Below are 14,481 nucleotides of genomic sequence, written 5' to 3'. Positions count from 1 at the left end.
ATATAGATTTAAGCCAAAATCGATAGAAGAAACCTTTACCGTCTACACCTACATAAAAAGTGAAGACATATCTTGAAATCTCAGGCACCTTAGCATTTTCATCTAAAAAGGTTTGAAATCGTGAGAACCAGCAAATCCTCCACAACCATCATCATCATCGAAGCCTTCATCAGATGAATCAGGCCTGCACAAATATGTCAAATTTGATGATCCAATGACATCCCAACCTTCATATCCGGGATCTTCAAGCAAATCAGGATCACTAGTGTTACCGTCAGTAGGGAGTATCAGATCTTTTATTCGCTCAATACATCTGTTAAACAGAACTTCATCTAGATCAACACCAGAGCATCTTCAAAGATCGAGGGATTCAAGGTGGGGGCAGCCATCGAGAATCGCTTCCACTCCCTTGTTCCTCATATACAACTAGTTCCCAAAGTCTGAGATGACGCAGATTAGGCATGCTTTGTCCAATTGCAATAGCATGCTTAGTGCAGAAATTTTCAAAACCCTCATCTTCTGGAAAGAATGGATGCTCGTACCATTGTTGGTTATATGTAAATGATTTCAACATGGGGCAAGAGATGCCAATGGATGCAAATTGTTTGGGAGTGAGTGATGGCATGCTGATAAGGTGCAACCCTTCCAGTTGAGGGAGTTTTTTCATCATATCAGTCCAATCACTTTTCATTTGCTCATACCATGCGAGTGTAAGACATCGGAGCTGACTTGATCTGTCAAACGAGCAGAATATAAGACCATATCAGCGCTTTTGGGTAAAGAATGAATGGGAAACAACAAAATAGAGGTTCTAAGAGTAAGAATCACCACACTGGGATTATTTAGGTTGTCAAAATCCATAATGTTAAAGAATCATGTGTAGATGTAGGATACACACACATGATACTTATTCTAATCAACATAATATCATCATACAAGCTTGAAAATTCACATGTACAAAGCTTTTCTCAACCTCCACCCCATCTCGATGTATAAATAAGTAAATAGCCAGAATAGATGTAGAAGAAGACATAGCAAAAACAGAAATACACATTTCCTATCCCGCTAGCATATTCATCCAACAAGATAAAAGCACAAGTGCTATGAATAAGAGAATCTTCGACCAAGTATAGCCTCTTTTATGCGAATACGACTGCGCATCCTCAGAAGTACTATAACTAGATCTCATTGCCACAAAACATGAAAATGACAATTATACACCAAAATTTCATTGCTCTCTCTATAAGCATTACTAATTCAACAATAGAAACCACAATCCTTACTATCATCATGTTCTAACCTGCGAAAGTTAGTTCAAGCACTTAGCAATTATTTACATCTAAAAATCAAAACTCAATAAGATAAAATAATGAGCATAATGTTGAAATTTTTGTAGAAACAACAACGAGATTGTTAGATATTGTGTTACCAAATAAATGTTAATATTGGAAAATATTATGTTACCAACTTACTAGGGATGAAATTCGAAACATAATCTCACAGCTACTGAAACTCGAAAAAATGAATTAAGAACATATATAATCAGAAGGGATATACACTATCTATAGACAAAGAAGTCATTCCAATAGGAGTTTGAAAATAATAAAATTGGACAATAACAAAAGCATAATGGAGTTATAAGCTGTACATTGATACTAATCAAAGACAGGAAGGGGTCATTGATATCTCACTACATACCAAGTAAAATGGGAAATGGGAGATATAATGAAGCCTCCATCAACATCTCATTACATCCATAAAGACTAGAAATAGTAATAACCACCAAAACTAATAATAATCTCCTTCAATATCATCACAAATATAGGAATGATGAACATTTTCAGAATCTAAATCAAAGCTATCCTTCCGTTTCTTTATCCAATCCATTAAACTGATAGAGTCAGTATGGAGCCACAAATCTTTTCTTTCCCGAGCAGAACTTCTTCGGCCAGAATCAGAGACTTTCTCAAATGCGGAGCATAGCCGAAGATCAAGTGATTTGAGATGGGGGCAGCCATCGACGATCGCTTCCAGTCCCTTATATCCCATCCGATCTTGACAAAGTCGGAGATGGCGCAAATTAGGCATGGTTTTTCCAATTGCTTTAGCATGCTCTGAAAAATCAAAACATTCTGGAAGATGTGAACCTTTGCTCAAACAGTTGTGATATGAAAACGATTTCAACATTGGGCAAGCGATCCCAATGGTGTCGAAATCATCGAAATCGAGCATTGGATTCATCATAAGGTGCAGCTCTTCCAATTGTGGCTGTTTCTTAATTCCCATAATCAACTCACTTGAATTGAAATCATCACACTGTGCAACTGTAAGGCTTCGAAGCTGACATGATCTGTGGAAAAAGTAGGAACATATATAGAGCATATTAGAGAGACTATGGATAGGACCAAAAATAAACAAAGTCTCTAAAACTAGAAAGATGAGAACAAAACAATCAAAATTCAGTGGAAGAATTGTACCGATCTGCTACGTAATCTTGCAAGCCATACAAATACCAAACGCCAAGCTTGAGGTTTTGGAGTTGTCCCTGGCTTAGATCAACTGCGCGACGGACAAGGTAATTGAATTTGTTCTCCCAGCAACGGCAAATGTCGTTATGTGTGCAGCCCCCTTCACTGCAAATCTCATCATCTCTGCAGCCCCCGCAGAGGCAAATGTTGCCGAAATCGCGGGCGGCGGGACGTCGATAGTCCAAATCAATAGAGCGCCACGTGGCCGGATTCTGGCACACTCTCCACCAAGTCTTGCACACGTACTGCGCACTCTCAATTATCTCTTCAGTGTACAACCTCTGCAGAATATCTGCTGTCAGATGCTCCGGTAGCTCGATCCACGGCGGCGAAGGAGGGGCTGAGGATGAAGATCCCCTTTTCAATTTCTTCGATTTTGTAGGGTTTCGTCTTCGTGGCTTCATGCTGTGACTATGTTGATTTGGGGCAGATGGTTTCATTGTGTTTTAATAAGCGGTCAATTTATAGGAAAAAATTATATCTCATGATTGAATACTTATATCTTATATTTTATTTTATTATTGAATCTCATAACTTAATCATAGATGGATAATCATATAATAAAAGTCATAGTCAATCCCTTCTAAGTCTCAATTGAATTAATCTCATATAGATGGATAAATTAATAGTCAATCCTTTCTAACAGAATTAATATCACAGCTTAATCCTAAATGGATAATCATATGATAATGTCTCATATCTCAGTCCTAGATGGATAATCATAGAGTAATAATGGGTCATAGAGTACAGAATTAATCTCACAGCATAATCCTTAATGGATAATCATATGATAATGTCTCATACCTCAGTCCCAGATGGATAATCATAGAGTAATAATGAGTCATAGAGTTCATCAAATTTGAAACCATGCATCTATATAAACCCCATCCATCATCTCAAAACATATCCGCATTCAACACCCTCACCAAATTAGGGTTTTCTCCGAATAAAAAATATGAAGAACATAACAACATTCAGTCTTCTCTTAACAATAGCCACCCTCCTCACGGCCACCGCCACCGCCGGAGACACCCCATGGTTCCAAACCTTCTGCCAGGGAAACATAGCCACGACCAAGCTTCATTTCTACGTCCACGACATCCGCGCCGGGGCTAACGCCACCTTGTTCACCGTCGCCAACTCCTCCATCACCAACACCTCCCCCACCGGCTTTGGCCGGGTCAACGTCTTTGACGACAAGGTCACGGTGGCCCCGGAGCTCGGCTCGGAGGAGGTGGCTAGAGGTCAGGGCACCACCACTTCCATGGACCTAAATGTTCAAGCATTCTCCATGAACCTCAACTTCTTCTTGACCTCGGGTCCGTACAAGGGCAGCACCGTCACCATCAACGGCCGCAACCAATTCGCCGAAGCCACGAGGGAGCTTTCCGTCGTCGGCGGGGCCGGCGCTTTCCGGAATGCTCGTGGATATGCAATTACAAGTAGCTATTCTTTTGAGGAGGTCAACAACTACAGTGTGCTCGAGTACACGGTTTATGTCACCACTCCATCTCTACCGTGTTGATGCTGTCGTTTTATTTCCACTTGTGTTTGGGTTATTTTGGTTGAATTATGTGTGAATAAATGATGTCCACAATTGCTTAATTATGATAACATGTGTATTTTGAAGGAAAAATAAAAGTCTTCCATGAGGTGGAATCGTGACTCGTGTTCCGATCGATTGATCTGAGGGGAATCGTCGCACCGATTGAGTTAATTTCGAGATATTACTAGTGCATGTTTGATGTTGCAATGAAGTATATGTTCCGTTTGGAAAATTTGTTTTACAAATCATAAATGGAACTCAAAACGGTAATATTTGAATTTATATATAAACGCTCAATGAGTATCAATATATAACTAAGTTAAGGTCATAAAGGGCTTTTCATCCATAGATATTGCAATAATGGGAGATGATAAAAACAAGAATGCATTTAAATTTAGAAATGTAGCTCAAATCTTGGCTCTATGATAAAATGATCAAATGGTCAATAATTAACTAAAAACACGAAATATCATTATTAATCAGTTTTAGGTCATTTTATAAAATTTGGGTTTGATGTCATTTTTAGATTATTTTAGGTCTTCCTTTATTAAGATGTCTAAGTAAATTATCTTACTAGTCTAATGAGTTTTAAAAATCATACATGAAAAAAGTTAGTAGAATTGTGAGTCCTATATTAAAATATGAGTTGATTGAATTAGTAGGATGTGAAGTTCATTACTAAAAATAATAAAAAATGTTCCAATTAAAAAGGAATGGACGAAAAAGAAAACTGATGAGGAACCACGTAAAACTAAGAATAATATTCATATTTAAGCTGAAAAAATTATTGTACAGAAAATTAGAATATCCATTGCAATAACGATAATCTTGACCTTAATTGTAATCAATTAGCTAGTCATGTACTCCCTCCGCTCTTTAATATATGTCTCAGTTTGACATAACACAAATTTTAACAAATGTAATAGAAACTGAGTTGAAATAGTTAATGGAATGTGAATCTTGCTTTTATATATTATAATTTAATAATAAAATGTGAATAAAATGAGTCAGTGAAATATATGGTCGATTATCAAAAGTGGTTGAAGGAAACGAGACAATTAATATGAAATGGACAAAAATGGAATAACTGAGACACATAGCAGGTGACGGCGAGTAGTTCATCAACATAATTAGAGTACAGCATTTACTATAGTAATATCCCTGGTATAATATTTTCTTGGAGCTATATAGTCTTTAAATAGAATACTCGATTTGTACGTATCATATTTTATACTCCTATGTAGGTAGTAATCAAAATTAGTTTCTTTATACCCCCTTAAAGGGATGTTAATGTAGCCCACAATCCGTGAGCCGGCCTAAATAGCCCGCCAAATTTACAGGGTTAGGGCTGAAAATTTCTAGCCCGATTAGTCCGCACCCGATTAATCCGCAACCCGTTAGGGGCCAGACCCGAAAATCCGATGGGCTGGCCTGAAAACCCGATAAAATTTCTATCGTTCTATTTGTTTGACTCTAATTCGATACTTCATTGGCTATTTTATAATATAGATTACTAAAAAAATAACTTTCAATTTTATATATTAAATATATAAATTATATATTAAATTTTTAATAACATAATAATAGATATATAAATTAGAAACTTCAAATTCACTAAAATTAATATACATTTTTGTGCATAGTTGTCATTTTCATTTTGTGAGGCAGTTAATGCTTCTTATTCCTAGCACTTGTCAACACATAAATTTATAATTAACACATTTTCAATTAATCGTAGTACTCTATTTAGGGAGAAGGAAATTTGATTCTTAAAGAGTACTAAGCTATGTGGATAATATAATGCCATCATACAAGCTGAAATTTTTATAGAGATTGTTAAGGCTTTACTCTACCTACACAAATTTTACAAGAGAAATGCTCATTTCATTTCTAAAGAGCTCATAAGTCAAAACCACATCAAGCAAAGTTTTGTAGTAGCCACATAAAATTCTTGGTAACAAATATATAAACACAATTACACGATGGCTTTGAATAAGATCTAGATAAATTAACCACATCCATTGACTCATAGCATCCAAATTTCAATATTTTGCAACCATTTTGTCAACTATGTTTGTTGCCAAAATTAGTTCAAAGGCACACAAAATTCTAGAGAAATACATTGCCAAAATTTCAAGACTAGAAATAGTTCTCGATAACCATCAAAGTTCATCGCAACCATCCTAATACTCCATCCGTCCACGAATAAGAGTCCCGTTTTTCCATTTTGGTCCGTCCACGAATAAGAGTCCTGGTTCATAATTACCATAAATGGTAAAGAGACCCTACATTCCACTAACTCATTTCACTCACATATCATTTAAAACTAATATATACAAGTGGGACCCTTATTCCACTAACTTTCTTCCACCCACTTTTCTTATCATTTCTTAAAACCCGCGCCATTTGGAAATGGGACTATTAATCGTGGACGGAGGGAGTAATAATCAGGATCATACTCAAAATCACTAGTATAGAATTCAACATTGTCGAAAACAGATAAGTCCTCATCGTCCCGTTCATCACGCTAAACAATTGGTTCCATTAAATCGAGCCACAGATCTTTTATTTGGTTAGAACATATCTCGACAAGAGCCCCTTCAAGATCAAGGCAGGCACATCCTTGAAGATCAAGTGACTCGAGGTGGGGGCAGCTATCGAGAATTGCTTCCAGTCCCTTATCTGATTAGGCATGGTTTTTCCAATTTAATAATGTTACTAATTTTGTAAATAAAGAATGCCAAAAAGATCCACATCAAACTCAACGAAAAAAAGATAGATATATACTTAATATGTAGATTGAAGATATGAACATGCAGCCAAATACACCATTTGAAAGAAAAGCAGAGTTGTACACAAAACAAACATAAAAGTGAAGACGCTTGATCTACCAGAATTTTCAATACACCGAATAGTAATAAAGATACGGGGATATTCCTAAAAATATGCACATATTATAAAACCCTCTTGTGTAAATTTTACTTTTCAACTGTGATAAATACTATTCTAAATTTCTAATTAAGTTCTTAGTAGTCCTGCAAATTGAATAAAACCCTCTTGTATAAATTTTACTTTTCAACTGTGATAAATACTATTCTAAATTTCTAGTTAAGTTCTTAGTCGTCCTACAAATTGAATTAAATTAAATAAATTAAATATGACCCCTCTTATTCATTAGGCGGAAACAAATATCCGACACCGAAAGCTACTATACAGTATACACTATATATACCCAAGTTACTGTGTACCAAAGTATAGTATCAGCTTAATTTATTCTACCTAAAAGTGGATTTGAAAAATTATATCTTATATTTTGTTTTATTATTGAATCTCATAACTTAATCATAGATGGATAATCATATGACAAAAATCATAGTCAATCCCTTCTAAGTTTCAATTGAATTAATCTCACATAGATGGATAAATTAATAGTCAATCCTTTCTACAGAATTAATCTCACAGCTTAATCCTAAATGGATAATCATATGATAATGTCTTATACCTCAGTCCTAAATGGATAATCATAGAGTAATAATGAGTCATAGAGTTCATCAAATTTGAAACCACGCATCTATATAAACCCCATCCATCATCTCAAAACATATCCGCATTCAACACCCTCACCAAATTAGGGTTTTCTCCGAAAAAAAAATATGAAGAACTTAACAACATTCAGTCTTCTCTTAACAATAGCCACCCTCCTCACGGCCACGGCCACCGCCACCGCCGGAGACACTCCATGGTTCCAAACCTTCTGCCAGGGAAACATAGCCACGATCAAGCTTCATTTCTACGTCCACGACATCCGCGCCGGCCCTAACGCCACCTTGTTCACCGTCGCCAACTCCTCCATCACCAACACCTCCCCCACCGGCTTTGGCCGGGTCAACGTCTTTGACGACAAGGTCACGGTGGCCCCGGAGCTCGGCTCGGAGGAGGTGGCTAGAGGTCAGGGCACCACCACTTCCATGGACCTAAATGTCCAAGCATTCTCCATGAACCTCAACTTCTTCTTGACCTCGGGTCCGTACAAGGGCAGCACCGTCACCATCAACGGCCGCAACCAATTCGCCGACGCCACGAGGGAGCTTTCCGTCGTCGGCGGGGCCGGGGCTTTCCGGAATGCTCGTGGATATGCAATTACAAGTAGCTATTCTTTTGAGGAGGCCAACAACTACAGTGTGCTCGAGTACACGGTTTATGTCACCACTCCATCTCTACCGTGTTGATGCTGTCGTTTTATTTCCACTTGTGTTTGGGTTATTTTGGTTGAATTATGTGTGAATAAATGATGTCCAAAATTGCTTAAATATGATAATATGTGTATTTTGAAGGAAAAATAAAAGTCTTCCATGAGGTGGAATCGTGACTCGTGTTCCGATCGATTGATCTGAGGGGAATCGTCGTACCAACTGAGTTAATTTCGAGATGCATGGCACGATTACTAGTGCATGTTTGATGTTGCAATGAAGTATATGTTCCGTTTGGAAAATTTGTTTTACAAATCATAAATGGAACTCAAAACGGTAATATTTGAATTTATATATAAACGCTCAATGAGTATCAACACTTATTAATCAAATGGTCAATAATTAACTAAAAACACAAAATGTCATTATTAATCAGTTTTAGATATTTTATAAAATTTGGGTTGGATGTCATTTTTAGATTATTTTAGGTCTTCCTTTATTAAAATGATCTAAAAATAAACTAACAATAGCCTAACAATGCCCTACATATAATTTTGTTCTGAATTTCTATATTTAAATATAATCTTTGCACAGATCAAAACCCTTGGCAATAATTGTACGATTTTTCTTGTGCTATCAATCGTGGAATTTATATGTCGAAAAGATTGAAACGCAATTGTTGTATTAAGGAAACGTGCTATGTTTTGTTTTCCTATGTGAATGTGTGTGACTAGCTTGGTCAATTTTTTTGTTATAGCTTGTGGTACAATTATCTGGCATATTATTCTTATTTAATTTATTGAGAGATCTAACTTATTAGTCTAAGTAAATTATCTTACCAGCGTGGTATATCCCTCATTAATTGATACCGTCTAATGAGTTTTAAAAATCATACATGAAAAAAGTTAGTAGAATTGTGAGTCCTATAATAAAATATGAGTTGATTGAATTAGTAGGATGTGAAGCTCATTACCAAAAATAATAAAAAATGTTCCAATTAAAAAGGGATGGACGAAAAAGAAAACTGATGAGGAACCACATAAAACTAAGAATAATATTCATATTTAAGCTGAAAAAATTATTGTACAGAAAATTAGAATATCCATTGCAATAACGATAATCTTGACCTTAATTGTAATCAATTAGCTAGTCATGTACTCCCTCCGCTCTTTAATATATGTCTCAGTTTGAGCTCAAATGAACTTCCTCGGCATCGCAACGTTGATAGTCCAAATCAATAACGCGCCACATGGCCGGATTTTTGCAGGCTCTCCACCACGCACTGCACACTAGCTGCGCACTCCCCAGTCTCTGTTCAGCGCAGTGGCGGATCTAGGGGGGGGGGGGGGGGGGCAGGAGGGGGCGGTCGCCCCCTCCGTGCGATTAATTTCTTCTTATCCGGACGTAAAATTACCATGTCCGCCCCCTCCGTTTGTCCCGATGTCGCCCCGAAAATCGGAAAAAATTGTCATTTTCGCCCTAAACCAACCTACTAATATATATTTCGCCCCCTCCGTTTATCGATCCTGGATCCGCCACTGGTTCAGCGTGCAACCTTTGCAGGATATTCGCCGTCAATTCCTCCGGCAGTTCGATCCACGGAGGTGCGGCGGAGGAATCCGGCGCCTTCGACATGCCGAATTCGGACTTCCTTTTCAACATTTTCGAATTTTAGGGTTAATTGCGCTACAATTTCGATACACTCTGTTTACAGAAAACACTCCTTATTTTCTCAAATTATTTACATTACCGATATTTTTTATAATTAACACATTCGAGGAAAATTAATTCAATAAATTTTCTTATGGGCAATAAATTGTAGTCTATTTAGGGAGAAGGAAATGTTGTGGGGAAATATAACCAGAGATACTGATGTAGTACTAAAAATCAAAACTCAATAAGATAAAATAATGAGCATAATGTTGAAATTTTTGTAGAAACAACAACGAGATTGTTAGATATTGTGTTACCAAATAAATGTTAATATTGGAAGATATTATGTTACCAACTTACTAGGGAAGAAATTCGAAACATAATCTCACAGCTACTGAAACTCGAAAAAATGAATTAATTATAATAAGAATATATAAACAGAAGGGATATACACTATCTATAGACAAAGAAGTCATTCCAATAGGTGTTTGAAAATAATAAAATTGGACAATAACAAAAGCAGAATGGAGTTATAAGCTGTACATTGATACTAATCAAAGACAGGAAGGGGTCATTGATATCTCACTACATATCAAGTAAAATGGGAGATATAATGAAGCCTCCAACAACATCTCATCACAACCATCAAGACTAGAAATAGTAATAACCACCAAAACCTTTACAACAAAACTAATAATAATCTCCTTCAAAATCATCACAACAATAGGAATGCTCAACATTTTCAGAATCAATACCATAGTTATCCTTCCGTTGCTTTATCCAATCCATTAAACTGATAGAGTCAGTATGGAGCCACAAATCTTTTCTTTCCCGAGCAGAACTTCTTCGGCCAGAATCAGAGACTTTCTCAAATGCGGAGCATAGCCGAAGATCAAGTGATTTGAGGTGGGGGCAGCCATAGAGAATAGCTTCCAGTCCCTTATATCCCATCCCATGTTCACAAAGTGAACAAAGTCGGAGATGGCGCAGATTAGGCATGGTTTTTCCAATTGCTACCACGTCCCCTGTAAACTCTGCATCTTCAACATCATTGAAACAGTTGTGATATGAAAACGATTTCAACATTGGGCAAGCAATCCCAATGGTTTCAAAATCATCGGACACGAGCTTTGGATTCATCGTAAGGTGCAGCTCTTCCAATTGTGGCAGTTTTTGAATTGCCATAATCAACCCACTTGTGTCATAATCAACACCACACTGTAAAAATGTAAGGCTTTGAAGCTGAGATGATCTGTGGAAAAAGTAGAACATATACAGAGCATATCAGAGACTACTGGAAATCAAAATTCAGTGAGGTTGAAGCGCAAAGAACACCACAAAAAATGAAAGAATTGTACCGATGTGCTACGTAATTTAGCGACTCATACAAATCCCAAACGCCAAGCTTGAGGTTGAGGAGTTGTCCCTGGCTTAGATCAACTGCGCGACGGACAAGGAACGCGAATTTGTCCTCCCCACAACGGCAAACGTCGTCATGTGTGCAGCTCCCTTCACAAACACGCTCATCGCGGGCGGTGGGACGTCGATAGTCCAAATCAATAGAGCGCCACGTGGCCGGATTCTGGCAGACTCTCCACCAAGTAGTGCAAACACACTGCGCACTCTCAATTATCTCCTCCGTATACAACTTTTGCAGAATATCTGCCGTCAGATGCTCCGGTAGCTCGATCCACGGCGGCCAAGGGGCTGAGGATGAAGATCCCCTTTTCAATTTCTTCGATTTTTTAGGGTTTCGTTTTCGCGGCTTCATGGTGTGAGTGTTGATTTGGGGAAGATGGTTCGATTGTAATTTGTAGGAAAAGATAGTTTACATTTTATTTTATTTTTTAAATTCTCCCTAATCGTTTATATTTGGAGGGAAATTATAAAATATATAATTTATTTAGAATTTCCATTAATTTTAATAAAATACTTTGGCTTTTAAATTATACTGCTACGTACTCCATATTCTATAAATTTAAACTAATGAGATGATTAAAAAAAATTTAAAAAGTTAAGATACAGTACAAAATTGATAAAGTAAGAGAAATAAAAATAAAGGGCGTTAGTGGAAAACTAGTCTCATCTCGCTAGAGAGAATGAAATTCCCTTGAAAATTTCTAATTTTGAGGAAAAAAAAATGAATAAAATGCAATCTAATAATACAAATAATCACTACATTAATTGATTATAGCATGAAATATTATATTTATAAAAATAACGCACAATACAGAATAAATAGTTTGTACATGATTTGGAATTGATATAAACGAAGATCTGTCCTTTCCTCATAAAAACTTTTACCACAATCAAAATCACAATCAAGACCAGAGCATAAACGAAGATCAAGTGATTTGAGGTGGCTGCAGCCATGGGCAAGCGTTTCCAACCCCTTATACCCAATTGAATATTCACAAATTCGGAGATAGCACAGATTAGGCATGCTTTTTGCATTTTCCTCAACATGCTCTGAAAACACTTCCGTCCTTCGATAACAGTTGTGATATGTGATCTGTCAGGAAGGGTAGAAAAAACATGAGGAATAGCAATACATAAAGGTTGCCGATTACACAACAATCACATGATATATTGAAAAAAAATCAACTAGATTCAATAATAATAAAAATAATAGATTTAAGTACAAAAAATTGGTTGTTTAATTGGGCCAACACATCCGACTTTAACGGGCAAGCGACACACCGGCCTGTTATCCTTCCACTGCCGAGAGCGGGAAGTGGTCGTTGCTCTGTGAAACCAGCCTAACGCGGTGCCCTCCACACTATGAGCCAAGAAGCCCATGCCTTCGCACAGGCCCCGTGGCCCAACTCCCAGCTTGGAACGGGCAGGCCAGAATAAGCACCGCAAAGCCCAGCCAATTGGTTGGGGCCAATATCCAACCAATTTTATGCCCCCACTTGGGTTATAGGCCAACGTTATTAAGCCCAGCAATATACATGCCCATTTCATTCATTTATATATTATCACAACTTATACTAAGATATCGATGTGGGATAACATAAGAAACTTTGAAGTTACTAATTTTGGTGAATAAACATCTTAGAGAGATCAACGATACTACATCTTGGTGCGAACATCAAGATCAAGACCGACATCTCCATGAAGAACAAGTGACTCAAGGTGGGGGCAGCCATCGAGAATTGCTTCTGGTCCCTTATGTTCCACAAGATTACGGAAAGTCGGAGATGGTGCAGATTAGGCATGGTTTTTCCAATTGCTACAACATACTCTGTAAATTCTAGATTTTAAATTCGTCTACACTGAATGAAGACATTCTAATACAGTGCAACTCTTCAAACTTTCCTGTTATATCATAATCCGAAAGTGTAAGGCTTCGAAGCTGACTTGATCAGTCAAAAGAGTTGGAACATACACCATATCAATGATTCTGGACAGAGAGGTTCTAAAAGCAGAATATTCACAACACCAAGAACATAACATCAATATTTTGAGTATAGTTGATACTAGTTCAGTGGCATGTGGCCACTACACAATAATACTACCCACCCTCTTTGACATAATCTCACACAGTCACACCTACATGTTGAATCTTGAAAATCAATTAATTATAAGAATATTTCATTTAGGCATCGAAGCTGACATGATCTGTGAAAAGAGTAGAACATAGAGCATATTAGTGACTATGCAGAACAACAGAATGAGACCATAAATAAAGGTTCTAAAACTATGAATCACCACACCGGGAATATTTGAATAAGAAAATCAGCAAAAAAGTATGGCCTCACTGCAAATCCTCATAACAACCAGATAAATTAACTACATACTACATTGATTTTAATATCTAGCAACAAATTTTGTAACCGCTCGACTTCTAACAATGTTTGTCCACCAAAATTAGTTCAGAGGCTTAAGAGAAAAGCACAAAGAAAAGAACTACACCAGTTATTAAATTCACAAAATTTTACTAAAATTAGCTGCTTTAAAGCACCAGATTTGATGTTAGACGTGAGCAGAGGATATGAAATGAAAGAATTATACCGATCAGCTACGTAGTCTAGCCACTCAATCGATGTCCAAACGCCAATCGTTAACTCTAGCAGTTTTCTCTGGCTTAAATCAACTGCACGAAGGACAAGGTACTCGAATTTGTTGACCACACAATGGCAGATGTCGCCATGTCCACAGCCCACAGTTACTACTTCAACTTAATAAAAACAATTCGAGTATGCACAATGTCTAAATACACCATTCATAAAGACTATTATCATTGAAAATCCTTACATAGAGGAAGACTATATATCAGGGTCCAAACCACAATAAAAGTAATTCCAACAGAAAACATCACAACAAGCCCCATCATATAAAAAATCATGATCATACACAACATCATCATCATAGTTATCATGCCATTTCTTAAGCCAATCCACAAAACTGATAGAGTCGGAATAGAGCCACAGATCTTTTTGAAGACAAGAAATAGTAATAACCACCAAAACCTTCACAACAACTAATAATATTCACCTCGAATATCATCACAACAATAGTAAAGATGAATAACATATTCAGAATCAATATCATATCTGGA

The 14,481-nt window shown here is 37.0% G+C and overlaps 2 protein-coding genes, 1 non-coding gene and 3 pseudogenes across 3 annotated transcripts; 2 read left to right on the top strand and 4 right to left on the bottom strand.

The window, feature by feature from the left end:
- LOC148929563 (putative F-box/LRR-repeat protein 23) lies at positions 1-893 on the bottom strand (annotated as a pseudogene).
- An 895-nt stretch (positions 894-1,788) lies between these two features.
- On the bottom strand, positions 1,789-2,968 carry LOC148929562 (putative F-box/LRR-repeat protein 9). The gene is made up of 2 exons (XM_089056927.1): positions 2,478-2,968; positions 1,789-2,350 (listed from the first exon to the last, which is right to left on the bottom strand). Exons 1-2 carry the CDS (start codon positions 2,966-2,968, stop codon positions 1,789-1,791), a joined length of 1,053 nt encoding a protein of 350 aa, XP_088913053.1.
- Positions 2,969-3,469: 501 nt separating this feature from the next.
- On the top strand, positions 3,470-4,213 carry LOC148929561 (dirigent protein 21 pseudogene; annotated as a pseudogene).
- Positions 4,214-7,719: 3,506 nt separating this feature from the next.
- On the top strand, positions 7,720-8,365 carry LOC148929560 (dirigent protein 21 pseudogene; annotated as a pseudogene).
- A 2,033-nt stretch (positions 8,366-10,398) lies between these two features.
- LOC125197276 (putative F-box/LRR-repeat protein 9) lies at positions 10,399-11,724 on the bottom strand. The gene is made up of 2 exons (XM_048096001.2): positions 11,276-11,724; positions 10,399-11,169 (listed from the first exon to the last, which is right to left on the bottom strand). Exons 1-2 carry the CDS (start codon positions 11,686-11,688, stop codon positions 10,608-10,610), a joined length of 975 nt encoding a protein of 324 aa, XP_047951958.2. The 5' UTR covers positions 11,689-11,724; the 3' UTR covers positions 10,399-10,607.
- Positions 11,725-12,561: 837 nt separating this feature from the next.
- On the bottom strand, positions 12,562-12,864 carry LOC148929559 (signal recognition particle RNA). Its single transcript, XR_016130020.1, has one exon.
- Positions 12,865-14,481: the final 1,617 nt, after the last annotated feature.

Source organism: Salvia hispanica, chromosome 4, assembly GCF_029641045.1.
Source record: "Salvia hispanica isolate PSC_SH4W2 chromosome 4, Shi_PSC_v1, whole genome shotgun sequence".
NCBI lineage: Eukaryota > Viridiplantae > Streptophyta > Magnoliopsida > Lamiales > Lamiaceae > Salvia > Salvia hispanica.
This window is presented reverse-complemented; position numbering and strand designations above follow the sequence as displayed.

Excerpts from the sequence above, each read along its gene's own strand:
- LOC125197276 (XM_048096001.2), bottom strand. The coding sequence starts at position 11,688 with ATGAAGCCGCGAAAACGAAACCCTAAAAAATCGAAGAAATTGAAAAGG. Across the intron at positions 11,170-11,275 it reads CTAAATTACGTAGCACATCG|ATCATCTCAGCTTCAAAGCC; the intron begins GTACAATTCTTT and ends CTTTTTCCACAG.
- LOC148929562 (XM_089056927.1), bottom strand. The coding sequence starts at position 2,968 with ATGAAACCATCTGCCCCAAATCAACATAGTCACAGCATGAAGCCACGA. Across the intron at positions 2,351-2,477 it reads CAAGATTACGTAGCAGATCG|ATCATGTCAGCTTCGAAGCC; the intron begins GTACAATTCTTC and ends CTTTTTCCACAG.